At 39.2% G+C, this 22,710-nt stretch overlaps 1 protein-coding gene across 1 annotated transcript in view; it reads right to left on the minus strand.

Moving 5' to 3' along the window:
* Positions 1–22,710, minus strand: part of LOC139724813 (uncharacterized) — a 43,002-nt gene that overhangs the window by 17,317 nt on the left and 2,975 nt on the right. Inside the window, exon 2 of the mRNA XM_071635936.1 lies at positions 4,603–4,685. Coding sequence (XP_071492037.1) covers positions 4,603–4,685 — 83 coding nt within the window. The remainder of the gene's footprint in view (positions 1–4,602; positions 4,686–22,710) is intronic.

A 22,710-nucleotide genomic window follows, 5' to 3' on the forward strand; every position in this document is an offset into this window, starting at 1 on the left:
CATGGAAGGTCTCTACTACCGCTACTACCCAACAGCTTTGTTTGACAACTTTACCATCATTGCTGGAAGCCGTGCTGTGTTCTACATCTCGTTATTGGAAGTCATAGCAATGCGATATTACCAATGGCAGCTACGAAAAATGGTCTCCTAATAAAGCATAGACCTGATAGCTATAGGGGCCTAGTATACATGGTAATGTTTGGGCTCACATAAGTCGAAGAGAGACCAGTATAATGAGACTATAACACGATAGAAGCCTAACAGGCTTATAGCCTATATTCATTATCTCTATCGTTTTCATTATTAAAGGACAAGTTCACCTTCATAAACATAAGGATTGAGAGAATGCAGCAATATTAGTAGAACACATCAGTGAAAGTTTGAGGAAAATTGGACAATCGATGCAAAAGTTATGAATTTTTAAAATTTTTGTGTTGGAACCGCTGGATGAGGAGACTACTACAGCTTGTGAGTTATATGCGTACAACAGTATAAAGAAAATGTAAAGAAAATTCAACATATTTTCACTTTTTTCGCATAACAAAAGAGCACTTGACTTGACTCTTTCTAAAGGCAGGGGGAATAATATTACCCATAACATTTGTCGGTAACGAGTCGGGGGAATGTGTACTTTTTTCAAAAGATGAAATTTTGTGAAATTCTCTTTATATTTTCCTTACATTGTTGTACGCATGTGACATCTAAGTTATTCACACACTGCAGTAGTCTTCTCATCCAGCGGTTACTGCACAAAAACTTCAAAAATTCATAACTTTTGAACGGATTGTCCGATTTTCGTCAAACTTTCAATGATGTGTTCTACTAATATTGCTACATTCTCTCAATCCTTATGTTAATGAAGGTGAGCTTGTCCTTTAAACACGCAAAGGCCTACTTTTGAAATTTAAAGATATCCCATAAAAGGAATTCCAACATATGAAACATTTTTAGACTTAAAGGTATCGTTTACCATTGGGAGTAGTGATTTAAAAATGTTCGAGTTATCACATTTGATGCATATGTGTAGGTCAGTTGTATCACAAAACATCCTACCATATAAATATGTCGCAATAAAGCCTGAAATATAAGGAGATGTCACTAGCTTTTATCACCAAATCATTTACTGTAGATGTTTTATTCTAGAAACAATGTTATTGTAACTATTGTTCACATTCTGTTTATCTAACAATACTTAAAATTGATTATACGATAACATTTTTTTTTTGCATTGCTTGTTTCTGTCTGTAAATCACATTTTAGAGCATTCTTCATCAATATCTAAGGCCCGCTTTTAGAGAACAAGCAAGATGCTCCTTGAAATATGCGACACCTATTTTGTAAGGGCTTGTGTGTGTATGTGTTTTCTCAAAAGTCCCTCCCTCCGTAGATCGTCCTTCTCCAAACCTTAGCTAAGGTATGTGTTGATGCTTCGCTTTATCTTTGCATTCATGTGGATTATGTAACGTTGAGCCCATTGGAAGCCATTTATCTGATGGCGCTGTGTGTTTCATCGTCAGTCCTCCAAGGTGATCTTATCTTGCGGTTGTCGGATGAGAAAAGTGCTGGGGCCAGACATTTTCTTAGCTGCCGCGTTGCGTGTGATGCGAACCGCCAAGAATGCAGACGACCGTGAATGGGGGATTTCCTTATCGCCGAATGGCGGCGCATCACCATCAGCACTCACTTTTAGCGCCTCGTGCAACACTTTGCCATAGCAGGGAGGTGAGACCACCTCCCTGGCCATAGCGAGCGCGTACACACACACACACACACACACACAGGACACACGTATAATGGATATACATTAGGGTGACGCTTTTAAAAGCCAAAAATCCTTAATCTTCAAAAAATCATAGGCACATTTAAAGTGGAAGGAAATGCACAATAGGAAAGAGCACACCACACTGGTCATATTATAGAAACACAAAAATACAACCAATTCTAATCAGGTATAAAGCAAGTTAGCAAGGACAACAGACTATCATTATGTTTAATATTCACTATATCTAAAACACATCGGCAATAATCTAGCCCTATGAGAGTAGCCTATAATGTTTCTTTTTGAAAGCATGACCAAACTTGAGTTGAGTTTGTAGACTTTGTGTCTGTGTGCAAAGGGCTATTGGATAACCATGATAATTAAACCCTTGTTAGGAAGACCACACTTCCGTCTTCATATATTGTTTTCTGCCAATTACCTCCGCTAATCATAGATAGGAATAACACTCAATACTGAAAAGGGTAAGAAAGAATTAATTATCATAGCTGTTGATCACAGTCTCCCGAAATATTAGTCATTTATTCGGGAACAATCATTAGAAGTACCACATAAAATCGTGTTGTGAAACGAGCGCTTAATTTCTCATTACCAGGCATGAAAGGATAATTAGTTGTTTTCACGCATTACCTTGAAAGAGAGGTTTCGTTCTCTCCAGCATTAATGCGGCTCAGGCTACTACATAGTATTCCAGAACAGTCAATTATTATGGGTTCTCGGCATACCATATGTAACTGATAGCATTACGGACACATCTGCATTGGCAGTCAACTCCAAAAGTGGCTCAAATTGGCGGAAGCGCAATCTGTAATTTCTCTCGTCAATCAAGATAGCAGATGGTAGTCGATAATGACCGCAATACGTGAACCTCCCGCGCAAAAAAAAAAGAAGAAATAATAAAACCAAGCATGCATCATGCTCATGACGTAATGACCGTGGCTTCTGAACCACTGATTTTTTTTTCTTTCACTCACACGCAAGCACACACAAACACACACACAAAAATAAAAAAATAAACAAACAAATAACGTGACATGCACTAACAAGGAAACATGACAGAGAAAAAAGAACTGAACATAATCATATCAAGATAAGAATATACTTGATCGATTCGCCACTTATTTGATAACTATACGGGTAAACAATCTAGGCTATAATTAAACGATTCTTTTTTTCTTCTTCTTCGCAGGGGGTATTAATTTTGTTTAAGAGTCTGAAGTCAATGCCATTGTCATCACGCGTTTATCGCATTCTATTATAAGGAAAGTAAAAGTGTCGAAAACGAAGCACGGGGTAGATTATCTCCTAATATTACTTGGTTTGATCCAAGAATATGGATTTCTTGTTTAATTTTTTCTTCTTCATTCTGTCTTTTTTTTTTTTTGGGGGGGGGGGGTTAGATCTTTCATGGAAGCCCTTGGACGAGGGCCGTTGGACATGGGAAAGCGATTAGCATTCTGTCTGCGTGAACGAATTTCCTCGAAGTGCCTTCTCACAAGAAGGGACTGACGCATCTTTCACAGTCATTTAGTCAGTATGTGAGTTGTCGCCACGGAACGAATGCATTTCTTTGTCATGTTTGTAGGGTTGCCGACGATAATCATCATGAGACAGTCACCGTTTGTTCTTAGGCGGTTTTTCCCTGCTATCGCTTCATTAAATCACAGCGCACTTGTATTCATCTCATGGAAATGAAATTATTATGCATTTATGAGTTCGAGTAGTACATACCTATAGCCTGTGTTTTGATGATCGTATTAACCGTCTGTTATCAATTCAATCAGGGAGTCGGAATACCCTTTCTCACCTTACACGTCTAGTGTCACAAATGAATATGAGATAAACATTAGGCCCACTTGGGCAGCAGTAACCAAGCATCCTGTAAATTCATTCCATAAACGAAATGAACAAACGGATACGTTTGATGACTGGAAATGCTCAAGAATCTAATGCATTTTTTTTTTCCTGAGCGAGAAATGAAGGAAGTGGAAACGGAAATGTTATCACTGGATATCAATCCAAGTTTACATTATAGCCACAACATGGCTAGATTCCTTAATCTTTCTTCTCATAGCACAGGCATCATGCGACATATTTTATTCCTCATCGCCTCTTATCCTTATTCATTTGTTGTTGTTTGTTGTTGTTTTTTATTTGAATGCCGGGTATATCTGTCCATGTATCGATACGTATACGTATGTATGTATAATGCTTGTATGTCTGTATAATGAATTGCGATAAATTATATGAATTACACATGCTAACAGTAACATCGATTTTTTCCATGGCGTTCCCGCTGTCGAAACAGCGACTTTGTAGATTACCCAAAAATGTTCGCTACATGAGTGAGACAGGAAGAGGTACTCTATAAGAATAACAGACCTTAATTCTGTTACGCCTAAACCTTCGTCTTGTATCCTCATTATACCTTAGCGTATGAATGTGCCTGTGTGTGTGTGTGTGTGTGTGTGTGTGTGCGTATCTATGTGTGTGCGTGTGTGTGTGCAAATTTTATACTGTATGCAAATCGCAGCCACTCAACTCATTTCCATAAATCTTCAATGTCCTTCCGTCACGTCCTCCCCTCCCTCCCCCATGCACTTGGACTGACTAGTTGATGCAGACACGACTTTGCACTCAAGAGTTCATGACGTGACCGCCCTGTTTTCATCTTCATCAGTTCCCCGTATCCAGCTCTTCCATTTAGCATGATGACAAGAGCATATGGTGCAATCCAAATTGGTATCTGCCAAGTCTGTGCTTAGATTATAATATATATGTCTGTATGAAACACAGTGTGGCCTGTACGCTGTATGGTTACTCACGTTTTGGGCATTCATTCCCTCGCTGTCGCCACCCGGGACAGCATCCATGAACGATCTCTTGTCGGCCGTCGGAACTATTGCGGCTTCAAAGGGTGAAAAAAAAAATGAAGACAAAAAGTTATTGGATAGCATAGAGAGCTAGGAGGAGAGGTAATGGGGATAATATGATTTTCAATTCAAACTTGTTACAAAGGCATAGTTTGAATATTATATTCAAACACAATGTGTACGCATTACAAGATAAGCCTAGGCGTCATATATATGTGTACCGTTTGGAATACGTAGTCACTATATATGCCTTTTATGGATTGATACGCTCATTTCAAGTTTATTATTCACCTTTTTTGTATTGCAATTTCAAACTGTATGGGTCGTCGGATTTTTAACTTGGATCGGTTTGTGTTATAGATGACTGAACCCATAATCGTAATATAAAGTAAAAAAGACAGTCGTTTCTATTGGTACTGACAAGTTGACGAAATCAAAGTCAATGATATAATACACGTATACTTCGGGACTTTCGTGAGTAACCTTGTTACAGAGTATTGAGAATTCCATGAAAATCCTCTGATATCTGTATATAAACATTTAGAGTCCACGACAGCATAAAAGAAGAAGACGAAGAAGAAGAAGAAGAAGAAGAAGAAGAAGAAGAAGAAGAAGAAGAGAAGAGAAGGAGAAGAAGAAGAAGAAGAAGAAGAAGAAGGAAGAGCACTTGGTCACAACTAGACACGATTTAGCGCTCAAATAAATGAAATAATATATAGCGACCAAAAATGAATAGATCATTCAGTTTCATTGTGAGTCACCTGGCTATGAAATCTTTATCTAAAGTGTCTCTCTGACCAAAGCAGCAATCGAAAGGTTTCGTGTGTTGTTATTGTTAGGCAGACAAACAACAGGAAACCATGCTCGACGCTGGCAAACAGGTACAATGCGAAGTTCTGCTATCAATGTCAATTTCAGCCGCATCGCTCATTGCGGAACATTTCCGTGTTGTTTCAAGGTCTGCGTGAAAGGGATGTCGTTGGTGGCGGTAGTCATGCAGTCAAGGTTAAATAAACACTCCTTTTTGTTTTCTTCTTCTTTTTTTGTCGCCAACGCTGTCGCTTTGGGCCACTTTCCGTGTTTTTTCTTCTATATGTGTACAGAACTTGGCAGTACACATTCAGTGGACAACAAACTGTCACCTGCTCAATGAACCCTTGTACGGATTAGTAACATGATGTAAAGTGTATAAGGCCATTGGGGACGGAGATTTAAAATGAAATTGAAGTAATGAAGGATTGCATTAAGTTGTAACAGGCAGTTGGATATAAAGGGTAACACCCTGTCATGTTCCACACGATCGCTTTTTCGATTCCAACCGAGTATGTGTGCCCATGATTTTTTTTTTTTGTAATCATTACTACTACTAAAACACTGAATAATGGTCGTTCATTTAGGTAAACGTTGATGAAGGGTAATTCGTCAATCAGTTGCAACATTACGTCATCTATAGTTTATACAATTATCAGGTGGTTGCGACCCATCGCTTTATGACACCAGGTTGCATTCTTAAATGCCATTACTTTCAAATCTGTGTTAAAAATGAAGTGGAATTTGACTTTAAAAAGAACTGGTGACGATTTGGTAACTGATACTTTTAAAAATGAGATTGGCATCATGAAGATGATAATGATATCGACGATAAAATCGGTAATCCCACACCAGCCATTATCACTTGTCAGAATTTATCTTAAGAGGAATTTCTGTCTATGAATTACTAATTTCCTCGTGTTTTTTCCATGAGAAGGAAAGGGAAAAAATACCGCAAGGTGTTGTTTTTATTTTGCATCATGAAGCATGAAGCTGATATCAAACAATATATAACCTTGGGGATCTTTCGTGGTGTTCTTGTGGGACGATGGCGAGTCCCAGCATGATTGGAGGGAAAAGTTCAGGGAAGTTCGAGAAGCGTTCATTCTTTGCCTCGTGTGTCTTGAGCAGTGGTCGGCGAAAGGGATGCACATCACGATCTCGACACCCACGAGTCATACAGCCCGTGAGTCATACCGCCCACGAGTCATGAAGCTCAACATCAATCAGACCCACGAGTTATACGGTCCACGAGATCGACACATAATTATTCATAGGCAAATACTGCCCAGATGAGCTCGAGTGTCGAGCTCTTGGGCCTGATTTGCATGTTTTACTTAGTGTCTAGCTAGTGGACCTCTTTTACTTGATGCTATGTGACTCGTGGACATTTTTTTTTCAATGTCTAGCTCGTGGGCCGTATGACTCGTGGGTGTATAGAGCTCGTGGGATGATCCCGGTGAAAGGCTATTTGACGACGTTAACATCTAACAAGGGCCGATGGTTTAAACAGATAAAATCTGACAGGAAGAGTGCGACCTCTTCTGATGTATTTTGACCCATGATGAGGATATGAAGGCTAATTAAGGAGGAATAGCTTGTAGATAGTCTCAGGTATTCGCGCAAAGAAAGAAAAAAAAATGAAGACAAAAGAAGGGCAGGTATCAGTGGGACGCTGTGCGACGGGTTCTGCCCCCGATAGAGCTTAAACTATTTCGAATCCTGAAAATAATCTCTCTGTCACCGCAGAGTTAAGATTGATTGATACGTTTTTTTTTTTTAATTCTCTTCTCTCTCTTGATGAGGAATAATGACGGTCAATGGCAAGGTTTGGCCTTGGTGAGCTAAATCTGTCTACTTCACCTTAAGTGGCTCTTCCCCTTCCCTAATTTCTTTCCCTTGCTGTTTTGCTTTGTTTTCTCGTGCGTGCTTGTCAGTGCCTGATCATGAACCAGGTGCGCGCACGCATACACCACACGCTTACTCACCCACCCACTCACTCACTCACTCACACATCATCTACTTTGTATCTATCCATCTATCTATGCATTTATCTGCCTATCATATTTGCCTCTCTTCTCTCTCTCTCTGCCGAACAGAAATGAAACATTTGTCTCCATAATTATACCTGAGTAATACACGTCATGATTAGTCAGAGAAGAATAAAAAAATGTTATCACGCACGCGATCCCAGATTTCATAATTGATCATATTCGCTTTCTCTCTCTTTATTTCAGCTTTGTTCCTCCTTGCGGCACAGCGCAATGTTAAAAAAAAAAAAATATCTTGATCTTATGTCTATCAAGTTCTACACCTGTCTGACAATCAGTGTCATTCTCTTGAACGTGAGGTAATGAAGGAAGTGCATGTACGTGACGATTCCACAGCAGTACGTCTGACATCAGCAAAAGAAGAGGGAGAATGCTCTCGTCCATGTTGTAGGTATACAATGTACCTGGTGCAGGTCTTGCAAAGCGTAAAAAAATAGGCCAAATGAACATTATTATACACATATTGCCTCTTTAGAAATGTAATACATCCCCGCGGGAGTTATATTTGCCCCATTAGATTATATTTTCCCGAAGCGGGTATAAACGATAAGGACAAATATTATGGTCTCAAGGAGAAAATAAAACTCCCGAGGGACTGTCTAGTGTACATTGCAACGATAGGCAAGGCAATATTAATTTGTTATATTGTATGGACTTCGTAAACACATCACTTCATTCTAACCCTATTGGTAGCCAGTCAAAGTCTGGAATTATAGTACATGTATTGCCTGACGTGACGTCACTACAGGCAATATAATGATTTCGATCCTTGCAGCATTTCTCACGTGATAGCATTATATGACCAATAATCGAACAGTATTTTATGTGGATTACTCAAATTCAGACCTAAAAGATTATTGAACTTCCAAACCAACCAGCCAACCAAACAAACAAACAAACAAACAAACAAACAAACAAACAAACAAACCCATCCACCTCCATTTGTTCTACCACACATCTAAAAATATTTGCATTTAAGGATACCTTCTCCCTTAAAACTTGTTTAAAATATAATTTTACATATTGCACTATAGTATTTGCAAACAAACCAGACAACTATATAGCAGCAACATGATGGATCATCTAATCATCTTTTGAAACATAGCGTAGATTGCTGTCACGATATAATTTCCACTTCCGATATTATAGATGCAAGAGCTGTTTTCTCTTATTTCGCCCAGCAAAGTTTGTACAACAGGGGCAGTGTTTCACCGCATGGGATCCACTGACGTCACCACAAAGGTCGTTGACTATGTTTATCGCAAACAAAAATATCGATTTTGAGCTCTTCATTAAAGCCTGCATGGAAACTCAACACTGTTGACATCGTATGATTATTAGAAACCAAAAGTGTAATAGGGCCCCCGGCTTACAAACCGACATTCTATTATGATCCCTCAGTACTTCCCATTCGCATTTTTGGTTTCCTCGTAGTATCAGTATTTCCATCCATTGTACGTTCTTAAAAGTTTGCGGGCTACGCATATAACCTCATTCTAGGTCATCTAATTCTTTTTCTCCTTATTTTATCTTTTAAGGGGGAGAACTTTAAAGGGACTGTACAGTACTGGTTGAGGTGAGGATTCAGGTTTATGACATTTTTTTTTTGTGAGATAATGAGAAACCTCTTATGAAATATGAAAGAGCATGTAATTTCAAGAGGGATTCCACGTTTATTTGATGAAAATTGGCCTTGAAATGGCCGAGATATTAAAAAAAAGCGATCCTAATAAAATTGACGGGCCACGACTTTTATTAGGATCTCTTTGTTTAACCTTGTTTTTAGATATCTCAGTCATTTCAAAACCGATTTTCATCAAATAAACCTTTGATTCCCCTTAGAATTGTATGCTCTTTGACATCTCATAGAGTGGTTTCAGAATATCTCATAAAGCTGTAATAAGCTTTGCTCTAACCCTTTAAAGTATTTTGTGTAGATGTGTTTGTATGTGTGCTTACGTCCTCACATCTGTGATCACTGACACTGTTATCGGATGTTTTATCAATTCAAAGGATGTTTTATCAATTCAAAGGATGTTTTATCAATTCAAAATTTCACTTGGTGGAAGCATCCATCTTTACCGATTTGTCTGTCATGCCTCTCTAGCAGATGACGGGGATATTGTAATGGCAAAGTTTGTTCTATTTCATTCGATTAACCCTTTTCGAGTCAGGGACTCTGGACAGTATGTGCAACACTTTAGGAGTTTTCTGAGCCAATCGGCGCTCTAAGCACACAAAGGGTTTAGAAAACAGTTCAAGAGACATAATTACGTATACCAACTATTAAAATACAAAACTGCGCTCGAAACGAAACTGTGCTTAATGACAATTACAAGATGCCATACCCTATCAGCAAAGTTGCCCTGAGCAAATGGCGGTGTCTAGCCCTAGAATATTCGACCACCCGAAAAAGGGAAAGAAGTGAAAAAGAAAAGAGGATGGTTTCTAATGTTTTATTTGGCTCGGCACACACACACGGGTGCAAGTCAACTGCATGTCTGCATCGGTAGTGCTGCTCTCTGTTGATGGACATTTCGATTAAGTGCTGCCCCTTCGAGACCTGAGAGGTGCTTAGAGATGAACCATTCAAGTCCGCCTGGAGGAAGGTCCTTTCAGGTCTGCTCGTGACTGGCATGACAAGTTGAACTTCAAAGGATATTCACCCAGACTACCTCATCCGCTGTCATCAGTGCATTTAAAATCAACCCCCCCCCCCCCCCCACCACCACCACTTAGTTTTATTTTCCGCTGCTGGAGTCATACTGGATATGAAGGGAGTAAAAATGATGCGATTCCCACCTGGAATAGCCTAACATAGTACAGTGAGAGTCTTTGTTCTTGACATTTTTCACTGCGGACAAGGATAAGTCTGCGTGGTATATTACAGTAAGTACACAGACCGACGGAGGCGGTTTTGCGAAAAACCCTCACTCAGCCACGAAGGTGTGTTAATCAGCACTGGTCGTCTCGTGACTGTACACCGGAGCTGCGGGACCGAGCCGGGCGGGTGCAGCCCGGCCAACACAGGAACGAGAATCCCTGTAAATCGCATCAGGTAGAGCCAAGCTTCGTTTCGTGGTTTACTGAACAGGAAGACAGCGGCAAATCAGGTGCAAGTGACTTTCCAGTACCCAGGCGGCGCACCCTATAGCCCACTTCAATTTCAAGTGCACGCTGACAATGGAACCGCACAATGAAGACATTAAATTTACTGATAGCTGTGTGATGTGTGTTGAACTATTTTGAGAATAAATTCAAAAGACCAGATATCTTTCGAAGTCACATTGCTCAAATTGGCATGCTGCCTCGATGCCACATGCATGAAATAGAAGAAATCAATTTGAAAGGAATAAAGAAACAAACAAACAAACACCCAAGGAAAGATAACACATACATAAAAGTGTTGATGTCAGGCAATTGAAATTGATGTGGCTTATAATAGGCTTACGTAGTTAATTGCAGGACTCGACATTAGCGGTGGCCCGTGGGCCCGGTGGCCCGGGGCCATCAAATTTCCAGAAAGGTTATCTTTTGGTATCGCGATTGGGTAGGCCTAACTAGAATTCGAAATGTTTGATACGTTTCCTTTTACTTTGGACCACCATGCAATGTTTGAAATCTTAAAATATATAGTGTCTCGAAAAGGTAACCACAAAAGAAGTTAGAGCTGGGCCCTGTAAATTGCCTTGACAAGATTGGCAAGACTTGCCATATTCTTTTGTCATGACTTGTGATGGTTGAAAACTGAAAGTGGTGTAAGGAGCAACAATGTATGACGTGCATTGTGGTTCTTTGTCCATAGGCCTTGTCATCAAGATGAGTCAAAATAGTTTCATAATGACTTCACATGCTGCAGGCCAGCTTTCTTATTTCTCTTCATATGTTCGTATGCACTTTTCTGTCACTCCTACAGGGTGTTGAAAAGTTTCGTGTTTTTTTCCCCCCACATTACACATTACATTGCACATGACAACATGAATGCTAACTCCAAAATAGGTATATGGGGATTAGATTTAATTTTGGAGGGTGAAATAAATATCATGTAATATTTTCTACAATACAGGAAGAAAATAAGCACAAAATAAATGCGTGAATCGATTAAAAGTTAATCAATGCTTCTATCTGCGCCGACCAAATAGTGTCTGTCTTTAGGCAGATTCGTCAGTCTGACCTAGTACCTCCTTAGTCTGACAGATTAGTAGCTCCATGGTCTGACCATGCAGTGAGGTGGAAGCTCACATCTCCCTGGTCTGACATCATAATATGCGTATCTTAATGTGTTTGTGTGTGTGAGTGCGCGCGCGCATGAGTTAGTGCTTTGATAAGAATAGATCATTATGAAAAAAGGACAAAAACGTATTAACCTACCATATGCTGCGACAAACATGCACATTCACACCCAAAAATCCAGAGCCTACAACAAAGGTATACCTTCGTTGGAGCCTCTGCGATAAGCGTTCCATCTGTTTCGTTGCAACCTTGACTCATATCGTGCATATTGCAATTTTGGGGCGCAAGAGGGATTTTTTATTTTTTGTCTTGGTTTGTTCTGGTTGGGATTATTTCTGCGAGAGTGACATCGGACCCACCGTGTGGCCAAGCCAACAACCGCAAGGCAGATAGCGATAGCGGTATCGTCTCCCACTGAAGTTTTCCCCCCAAAACTACCACTCAAGTTAGTTATTTTGGAGAAGAAACACGCCTGCCAAATGTCAGATGACCACTTCAACCCTGTTTTTTTTTTCATTCCGCTTAAAACCTTATAGAATGAAGATACACCATGAACCAGCAGATAATTGTTACGATAATACTCTTTTTTTTTTTGCATGATTATTGTCACAGAAGTTTTCCTATTATGTAGTGTTAATTATGTATCATGTTAATATCAATCCATAAGTGCGTGCGTGCGTCTGTATGTGTGTTATGTTTATTAGTATACGTAAGTACAATGTGCATTCTATGCTTTAGACTATTAAAGAGATACATTGTCCTTTACACCTTGACTGAGTCATTAGGTGTTGATCATTAATTTCATTCTGTTGTAAAGCCATTGATGCGGGGGTGAAAAAAAAATGATTAGCCAAGAACACAGTATAGGTCATGAGCGCACCCTACTCCAAAAGCATACAAAACAGGAAAACGTATCCATATTGAAACAAAAATGAGCATGAGGTTGCTGATCTATTTTATTCACAACACGATGAATCACATTATAGTCTATCGGGAATGTTGTGAAATCCAGTCATTTTTCCCAATTCGATGGATTTACCTAACTAGTATCGGTTAGAGCTTACATCAGTAAATTGTATTAAGTATATTTTTGTCAGAATGGCTGTGATGAAGACAGCTGTCCTCGTGACACGAACTACTGAAAGAATTAAAAACTGATGAGAAATGTCTTCTCTTTGTCATCATATTTGATCATGGATGCACAATTATTGCTTTGTGAATATCATATCCTGGTAGAGGTGACTGATTCTTGTCCTGATTTATTGAAACTATATGAGCTGGAAACCGATGACCGGTAAGTCGATGTATGAAAAACATAAGAGTGACGTTTTCTCTCGTCAATGTCTCCATTTAGCTTTACATATCACAATGCGGAAGGGTCATGTTAGGTTAAAGTATGTTCTTTAGACAGGACGGTATAATTACAGGTTACCCTTGCTAAATTAGTTACGCAATACTAGGCTCGATTGATGACGCCAGAAGATATCGTGCAATCATTGTGCGAAATATTTCAACAACAGCGATGAGGTGACAGTTAAACGTTAAAGGTTTTGGTTGAAATGGGGGACTCGATCGGATGTTAACTTTTGCTTTTTTTTTTTTTGCGAGATGATTAGAAACCATGCACTTATATTATTACAGGTGACGCAAGTATAAGTGGAATTCAAAGTTCATTTGGTTGTGCACTAGTGGCTGAAATATCCAAAACCAAAGTGAAACAAAATGATCCTAATAAAAGGTGGGTCCCACCTTTTGTTAGGATTTCATTGTTTTTGGACATTTCAGTCATTTCAAAAGCAATTTTCATCAAATAAACTATAAGTTCCTCTTAGAATTGCATAATCGTTAATATTTCATGTAAGTGGTTTCTAACTATCTCGCAAAAGGTGAATTCTGAATCCCCATCTCAACCAAACTATAACATCCCTTTAAGTTCTTGGGGTTTTCTTTTGTCGTTGTTTTTATTTTGTGGCTGATTTCACTTGCCTGCTCCTATTACAAAGACAAAGAGAGAAAGGTGAATTCAGCCTGTGGGAGTATAAAGCGTCAAATTTTCATCCGTGCATATGAGTTCCATATCCACAATAAATATTATAGTCGGCCAAATTTGTCGTTTTGGCCTCGATCTAGCGAGTGTCAAACTTGACGATGTAACAGTGAGCTTGGCCCGTCATGCACGGCAACGGTAGATTCTCTTTGACCAAAAACCTGCCAGAATAGGTACATTGTCAATCTCCTAGCTGCCCTGCATCACTTGTGCATGGTGGCGTTTGATGGATTCGCATGATATAGATTAATATGACAGCTGATCTTCGAACAACCTGTGATCTGGCGTCAGATTTTGCAATGATGATATCAATTTATCGTCTTATGACGAAACGCTGAGAAGAAGACGCGCACATTCGCGCACGCACACAAACACTCAGACACGGCGCTCTCCATGGTTTTTGTTACTTCTGCCCTTATTCAAAGAAGCAGCTAGTGTATGCCTTATTTCTTTGGGGGGAAAAAAGGACATCATGTATAAAAAAAAAAAAAAAAAAGGTGATCAATGTAACAAAGTCATTTACATTGCACTTTGTGTCGGAAAGGAGCCGCGCAATGACAAGTAAACATGCGATTGGCGCGAAAACAATGAGTACGAAGATAGCCAACCTTTCCTAAAGGGAAAAGACGGGTACAAGGTAAGGTCATGGCCGAGTTCAGGTCTTTGTTCCGTCGTATTAAACAATTTACTTCGAACTGAATGATACTCGTGTATACTTTTTTCCCCGTCAGCAAAACAACAGCACTTGTTTAGCGGTCGTTTCGTTCAATTGGTACCCCACATTCATGTCATGTTGTTGTGTTTCGCCTGTTTTGTTCCGTTCTGTTTTGAATAATTTGGGGTTTAGCATTTGGAATTAGTACTCTCATAGATTCTTTGAGTGGTTCACAATATACAAGCATGCTTTTTAGTGGACCTCTCAGTTCTCTTTTTTTCTCTAAACATAACTTTGCCTTTTTCCGGCATGCATGTATCATCTTCATTTGTTAACTATCATTAAGTTTCACAGTCAAATGTATACTTAAGATCATTCATAATTACTGTATGCTTTGTCTTGGAAAAAAAGTAGAATGAATGAATACATTGAATGAACGACTGTCGTTATAATAATCATTAGGTGTTGTGTGGTTCTCATATTGAAAAGTGTTATTGATCAGGAAACAAAGACATTTAAGACATCAAAGGGATGGTAAGGTTTCAGTATAGATGGGGCTACAGGTTTCCAACGTTTTTTTGATGATGATTGTTTGAGATAATGAGAAACCTCTTAAGAAATATGAAAGAGCATATAATTCTAAGAGAAATTCAACGTTTATTGATGAACATTGGTTTTGAAATGGCTGAGATATCCACAACAAAGCAATCCTAATAAAAGTTTATTAGAATCGCTTTGCTTTAGGCCCTACTTTGTTTTTGGATATCTCAACCACTTCAAAACCATTTTTTTTTTCAATTTTCAATAAATGGACTTTGAATTCCTCTTAGAATTGTATGCCATTAAATATGATTCTATCAAGTGGTTTCTGGGTATCTTACAAAAAGTTAAAGGCTGAATCCTCACCTCCACCAACACTATACCATCCCTTTAAACCCACTGTCGACGTGTTATTGCATGCTTGCAAATATTCATTCTTTACAGACTTGCTACGTGAACAAACGTATGTGACAAATATTTTGAGTTCGCATAAAGTGTGTGTGCGTGTGTCGGAATCATGAATTCGCCAACTCTCGGCCCCGCGAGGAAATAATGCGCTGAATAAGTCGATCAAGGCAAAGGTGAAATTTAATTGGAGGGCTTAATGAATTTGTCGGTAAAACCCCCACTCTATAATTAGTGTTATCAACGTTGGTATATATATTGGTCTCAACACGGAAGCTCGTCCAGACATTCTCTGAGAAGAACAAAAAGATACGTAAACACGTTCTTTGATGACGAACAAAGTGAGGGAAGAGATTAGACCAGAAATGTAACGATCAGTACGGAACTTCCCGAACCATCCACACTTCACACACGTATAACGTGAGGTTTCGTTGTGGGTCCATGAGTCCATCTATTGCGGTTGATCACCGCACTTTAAAAAGGATTCGAAACGCAAATTGGCAGTACGACTTCTGGATCAGCTTGTGTCCAGGCGGGAAATGCATTTCAATGGACTATTTTAAAAAAGATTTTGCCTTATCACGCTATCAAGTTGCACCTGACAAAACCGATTAAAAGAATCAAAGCGTAGCGGATATAATTCGATTAGATTCATTACAGTTCATCCCCCGAATGTATTCGCTAATCGCACATACTCCCTCACGTAATTGTCTGGTCTGCTAAACAAGGCTAGTCAGCTCATGCGTTTCAAAAACACATGAATCACATTTTGCTGCATCCACAAAAGGCAAGACTTTCTCATCGATATTTTCAGTTTGTAAATATACTGCGAGTAGCAACTCTTGAAAACGGCTAGAACATGCTTGCCGAATCGTCAAGAGTAGGTTTATAGGCCCCTTTTCAGGGCCACATACATACTCGAGAAAGAACACGCGGTGCACCGTTAAAAGCCTTCTACCACCCAACGTAGGCCTACTTGCATGTTTCGAATATAAAAACAAAAACAACAAAATACATTTCATGAGGAACTTACGGAACAAGAAAAATAATGTAAAAAAACCCACTCTAAAATATCAAATAAAATAAAGTGATAGAGACCACTTTACAAGGGAAAAGTTTGACATTCATTCAAGATTATAGACGAATAATATTTGAGCCTTGAACGCGATAAACACAACATGGATAAATGATAAAGAACATAATTCATGAATGAAAAAAAGATGAACAGTTTTTTACTCGTTGTTACACCAAGGCAACATTTTCTTCTTCACTGGAGGATTTTCACGAGTGAGACACACATGAATGTTTTGTTGTTTTATTCCCTCTCAAATACACTGACTTCACAGTCACGGTGTTTTCCATGCTCTTCGCAGTCTGCTGTTTGTGTGCTTAAAGATGCCACTGGATACCGTAGTTTCCGTACTATAATCTCCGCGCGATCCGTATTTGTTGACATTTCTCCGTAATGAAGTGTCAAAACATAACAAACAAAAAGGCACACACAATGAGAAGCCCGACGTAAAAGCTGGTGTCTGTCATCACATCAATACCTCCTGACCAATATTCATACCTTGGATCTCACTGGGCCGAAATGAAAGTCGTCCTTTTACACTATACGCATTATGGTGGCCTGTTGATCCTGTACGGACTGATCTCTAGGACCATTCTTGGTTGATACAAAATGATGATACTAGAAACTCGACAAAATCAAATAAATAAATTGTATTAGTGCTTGTTTATCACTGAATCACATAACAGGGTATAGGCAAGAGATAAAAAAAAATGCTACCACCACTTTTTCTTCTTTCTCTTCTTCGCTCTTTCATCCCCTACATCTTCTTTAAAATACCCTATACGTTGAGATCGTGTATCAGTACATACTAGATGAAATTAATATCTTAAAATATTTCAAAGAATAGAAATGTTTCCTGCTTGCATTTGTGCATACAGCAGCGGAATGTGCAAGTCTAGAGTGATATATATATATATATATATATATATATATATATATATATATATACATGTACATATATATATATAAATAGCATCAGCAGATGACATCGATAGCACGATGGACTCTAGTGAAGGCCTGTACGTCGTTTTAACGGACTTCTAGAGAGCCTATCGTTTGCTTTGCTTTGTTTTGTGTCGGCATCTTCTTCTTTTTTTGTTTCCCTTATGAGGTTAACAGTGACGTTAATGACCGTCGAGTTGTCATGATATGTTTCAGCGGGGAGCCTTTGTGCTCCCGGCTGTTTGTGTAGCTTCGGTTTTCCTATCTCCACCCTGCGTGATGAATAATATATAATCCGTCAGATCCAAGCAGAGGTGGAAGGGGGGGGGGGGGGGGGTGGCAATGGGTAGAGATGGATGATTCGCGACAAGGGGGGCATCCCCTATCGGACATGAGTACATGTGACTATAATGAGTCTCCAAAAAGCGTTGAGGTGCTAACCTGCACCGCTTTATTTAACCCATATGTGCTTGAGTGCAGATTGGCACAGAAGAGCCCCCAAAGCCTTGTACACCTTGTCCAAAATATCTGACACAGAAAAGGGTTAACTATCTACTAGGGTTGCAAGCGTATAAAGTCAGAAAAAAAAACCCACACACCGACATTTATTCACACCTCACGATGACACACAGAGTCATGAGAGAATTCAGCAGTGTTTTGTGACACACCAACATTCAACGTTCCCTTTGCACCAGTATAACACGACCCGTGCCAACCACTGAAAAGCTCGGGGGCGACTATCTAATATTGCAACAAACGTTGATACTTCTTTCACAGCATGTATTCAGCCTATGTTCATTTCCTTTATGCCCTACAGGATTACGTCGGAAATTGTGATTCACCAAGCAGGTTTCAAGTAAAATTTTTATTCAAATCTCAAGCAGAAAATGAAAAAGATACCCATCCACCACTGTACAGCCCCATTATTCTGCATTGTTTTGTGCTTGTTTCGTTACATTTGCCGACAGGCGGTCGGTGCAAAGTCTGCGACTTCTGACGTCAACAACGTCAACAACATCAACAACAGTAGCAATAGTATTAAACAGCAACATGAATATGGCATGAATGATTATGCTCATGAAGTAACTACCTACTAACTCTCGCTTTGCATCTTAGTGTACATCGTCTTTCTTGTTTGTTTATTTTGTCTGTCGGGTTTTTTCTTCTTTCCTTCTTTTTTGTTTTTTGTTGTTCATTTTGTTCAGGATTTCCTTCTTGCAATAAAAGAATATCACAACAATGTCAAATTAATCTGATCCAGTCCAAAATACATTCAAATGTTCTGGATGTTCTGTATCACGATATTTATCAGCCGATTCAAAGCAAACTGGGATACTTGTGGCATGATACGATGGTTTATTCTCTTATACATAAAACAAAATTATGTTAATATGCCATTAACACTATTGTACAATACTACTGTATTGTACTCGGCCTGAAAAACAAATTGCCATTTTACAAAACAGCACATCTCCTCTCTCGCCCTTTATGTATGAATCTTTTCTCGTATTTTTTTTCTCTCCGTATTCTCTCTCTTCCCCTTTCATTCATCTCCTAGAGCAGGCCAAGATAATCAAAAACAGAAACAAAAAACAAAAAAGAAACAGCTTGAATGTGTATGTGTGTGTGTGTGTGAGTGTGTGTGTGTGTGTGCCAGGCGCAGTGAAAGCTAAAATTGTCCTGATGGTTTTACAAAATAATGTTAATTTTTAGATAGTTTAGAAACTGACTCAAACACGTTCCTCCTCAGCCGTACAGAGACATCAACCATCTCAAAAAGAAAAGTGCAACGAACCTGATGATCGCTTTTGAGTTACTAAAAGTTGTGACGCTGAGGTGTCGGATGTTTGCTCATTAGGGGTTCTTGATTTAAAACATTGGATACTGAAACTGCAGTGGTTCATGTCCAATTATGGGGGAGAGGGAGGGGAGGGGAGGGGTTGCTAATTACGGTATCTCACTCCAGTGAGCCTCATTGCACTCGAGCGATGGAAAATACATGTGATTCACCATAACAATGTTGATTTCACGACAAGACAACTAATCTATGTAACTCACTTGCTCAATTTCCACATCCATAGGACATCTGCCCGCCATGGCAACATTTTCATTATAGTTCATTCGATCATAGTCTTCACTGAAAAAGTCTATATGTGCATAATATGCCACATCACAAAGAAATTATGATATGATTGAATCAAACACTTGCTCGGAGCTTAAAAAAAAATCGACCATCGTGCTATTTTTGTTGGGCCAATTTTTAGTCTATGTTTATCAAGCTATACTTTGTTTATTTTTTCTTTTTGTTGTTTGCACAATGATGTCAAAATATATATACAGAAAAGAAAACTCATACATGAGAACCCTAAATAGAAAACATACGTCAAATCAGGGAGATGAGCGCTCACCTCCCTGGTTAAATAGGGCAGCAGGCAAGCTTGACACGCAATATCGCCAGGAACAGACAAAAAATCCTGGATGGTTTCTGTCTATTTCGGTCGTGCTTTGCCCAACCCTTCCTTCCGTCCCCCCTTTTTTCTCATTTTACTCATTTCCCCCAAGCATTTTGCTAGCCTCGCTCTTGCTCTTCTGTCTTCGTCTGTTCGTTTGTCTGTCTATTTTGTCTCTCGCTCTCTCGCTGGTATAACTTCATTGATTCCCATTTTCCTGGATTATCTTGTTTGTCTGCATGTTATTGCATTTTGAGCTTCAACAACCGTTCTCCTAATCAGTCGAATGTGTATTATCAATATTTTCAGTTAAATTATTCTCTATCTGATAAATGAGATGCAATGTGTTTATCATCACCTTATACTTTCTACTTCGGTTACACACAAACAAATGTACACAGGAAAGATATAATCACTTGTGTTACTTGTGTCCGGATAATGTTACTTTGTACGGCAGTACCAGTTTCTGATATTGCCTTTGTATTTTTTGAATGGTATCGTTCAAACAGTGTGTGTATGTGTAAGAGAGAGAGAGTTTGTACTTACATACATGGATTGATTTGTGGGGTTAAGACAAAGAGAGAGAGAGAGAGAGAGAGAGAGAGAGAGGGGGGGGGGAGAGAGAGAGAGAGTATCACATCAGCTAAAGAGTGATTGCCTACAATTTTGTCATGCTTTTCGGTTATGAAATAGGCCTACAGTGTAGTATTATAGAGTAGGAGAAAGGACAAGACAGTTTCCCATAGATCATTCTGCGTAGGCTTGTGTGTGTGTGTTTGTATTTATACACTGACAGAAAAACAGGAGAAAAATAGAGTTCTATGACAACCCCCAAACAACAACAAACAAAGACAGAAGTAGATATAGACTTTCTCAACCGCCAACCTCATATAGTATACCTACAGATTCGCGTAACATGTCAGTAGGTGTAACAGCCCCTGGAAATGAAAACAAAACTTAGACTGCTTGGAAATCTGGAAATATCCTGGATTTCCAGGAATCTCCTCCCCCTTATCTCATGAAAGATATTAATCGTAGCATTTACAATGCGAGTAAATGACTAAGAATGAGGTGCGTCCTTTCAAATGAATAATTGTCCTAATCTAAATGTGTCATTCAGATAGTGGTATTCCCTCGAAAAAAAAAAGAAGGAGTGAAACTGATCAGAGAAGTGCATGATCGGTCAAACTTTAACCCTGAAGAATCGTCAAAGAGATCGCTAGCTATACAGGGGCCAACAGGATACAGCCGTTGCAACGCCTACAGAGACAGATATCAATTAAAGCTCAATCAACGGTCGTACAGACGAGGCCGAGGGTTGTCCGATAAGTAGCATTCATTGTCAGTTATGACGTCATAATCACTTCGTCACCGACTGAGAGAAACAAAGACGGTGATCAATTAAAACGGTGATAAGTCATTTTCACGGGTGAAAGCGATTTGTTCTATTCTTTTTCGTTTGATCTGCAAGAAAATGCCTTTCGAGGCAGGCATTGATATACACATGTCGATTCAACACATAACAACTTGTTGAATCGATGGCCAAGGTAGTGAAATCTTTAATAAAATAAGAAAGGGAACAAATGACTTCATTTTGATATACGAAGTGTAAACGTAGAACAACGAGGATGCCTTATTACCGAGGGAAAATACGTATTCATTTGACGACATAATATTGAAAATAATGACAATTTTGACATCGGAGTTGTAATGTCTCCATAATTCCCATCCGTATTTGGAACTGCACCAGTAACAAGTTTTGCTGATGATGCCTTAGAATAGTTTGATAACCTCACTATTTTCACTCTCATTTCCCTTTCGATAGCACTTTGACTCTCGGTATAGTATGGTTTTTATTTGCTACCATTTTTTTTCCGCCAATTCCTCAGAGTGGGAATTACAGCGTCTCCAATGAACGAGATGTAGGCAAAGGAGCGAGATTTTGACAGTTCAAGAGCGTTTCTATCAGCGACTTATCCAAATCTTTTAGCATCCCCCTTCCTTCCCCTCTCATGCATGCTTTCAACAAAATACGGGGTGGGATGCAAAAAAGAGTAATATCCTTGATACATGTAAAATTATGGAGACAACAAAGGCATTAGAACTTAAAGGTAAATGGGGCCGATTAGGTAGGCACTGGGGTTGCTAACAACGGCGAAGGGCCTAAACCAACGCAACACAAGCTAGGCGTCCTCTATGTTGATGTTACAGGTGAATTCATCTAACCATGGAGGTACAAAGTGTACCTCCGTAATCTAACCGAAGGGGCAAGGGTCCGGCTGGGAAAGGGGAATGGTGGGAAATGGACTATTTCCTCCCTGCCGTACCCGCCTCTTACTTTCTAACCATTTATCTTGTGCATGTCCATTTCTCTGTGACGTGCTTACTTTTCTTTTCTTTTCTTTTGCGTTTCTCGTTTGTTCTATTTCGCGATAATTTCAGCGCAAGTACAAAATATTCGAAAGCGATATATTTTCCAGTAAACTCTCTGATGAATGCGTGCAGATGAAGGACAGATGAGCATTTCTCGGAGAAAATGCATTGAAGCCCTGCAAACAGATGTACAGATCTGTAATTTGCTTAAGTAAGTTTTTTTTTTCAAATTTGAATATCAATTTTAACTTATTTTCATATTTCTAAAACTCTTACAAATACAAAAAAAAAGAATGCAAAGTACAAACAATAGGCGACCCCGTCACCTGGTTTTGATTTAAAAAAAAAAATCAACAAGTAAGAGGTTTTACGACACTATTCTTTGTGGACACCGTCCCCCCCCCCCCCCCCGTCTAAATGATAAATATGCCCGCATTGATGCTAAAAAAAATGATACGAAGCAAAATACGCAAGGATTGTGG

Source organism: Diadema antillarum, unplaced genomic scaffold (assembly GCF_040938485.1).
Source record: "Diadema antillarum isolate AM-2024a unplaced genomic scaffold, OU_Dant_1.0 scf00000231, whole genome shotgun sequence".
Lineage (NCBI taxonomy): Eukaryota > Metazoa > Echinodermata > Echinoidea > Diadematoida > Diadematidae > Diadema > Diadema antillarum.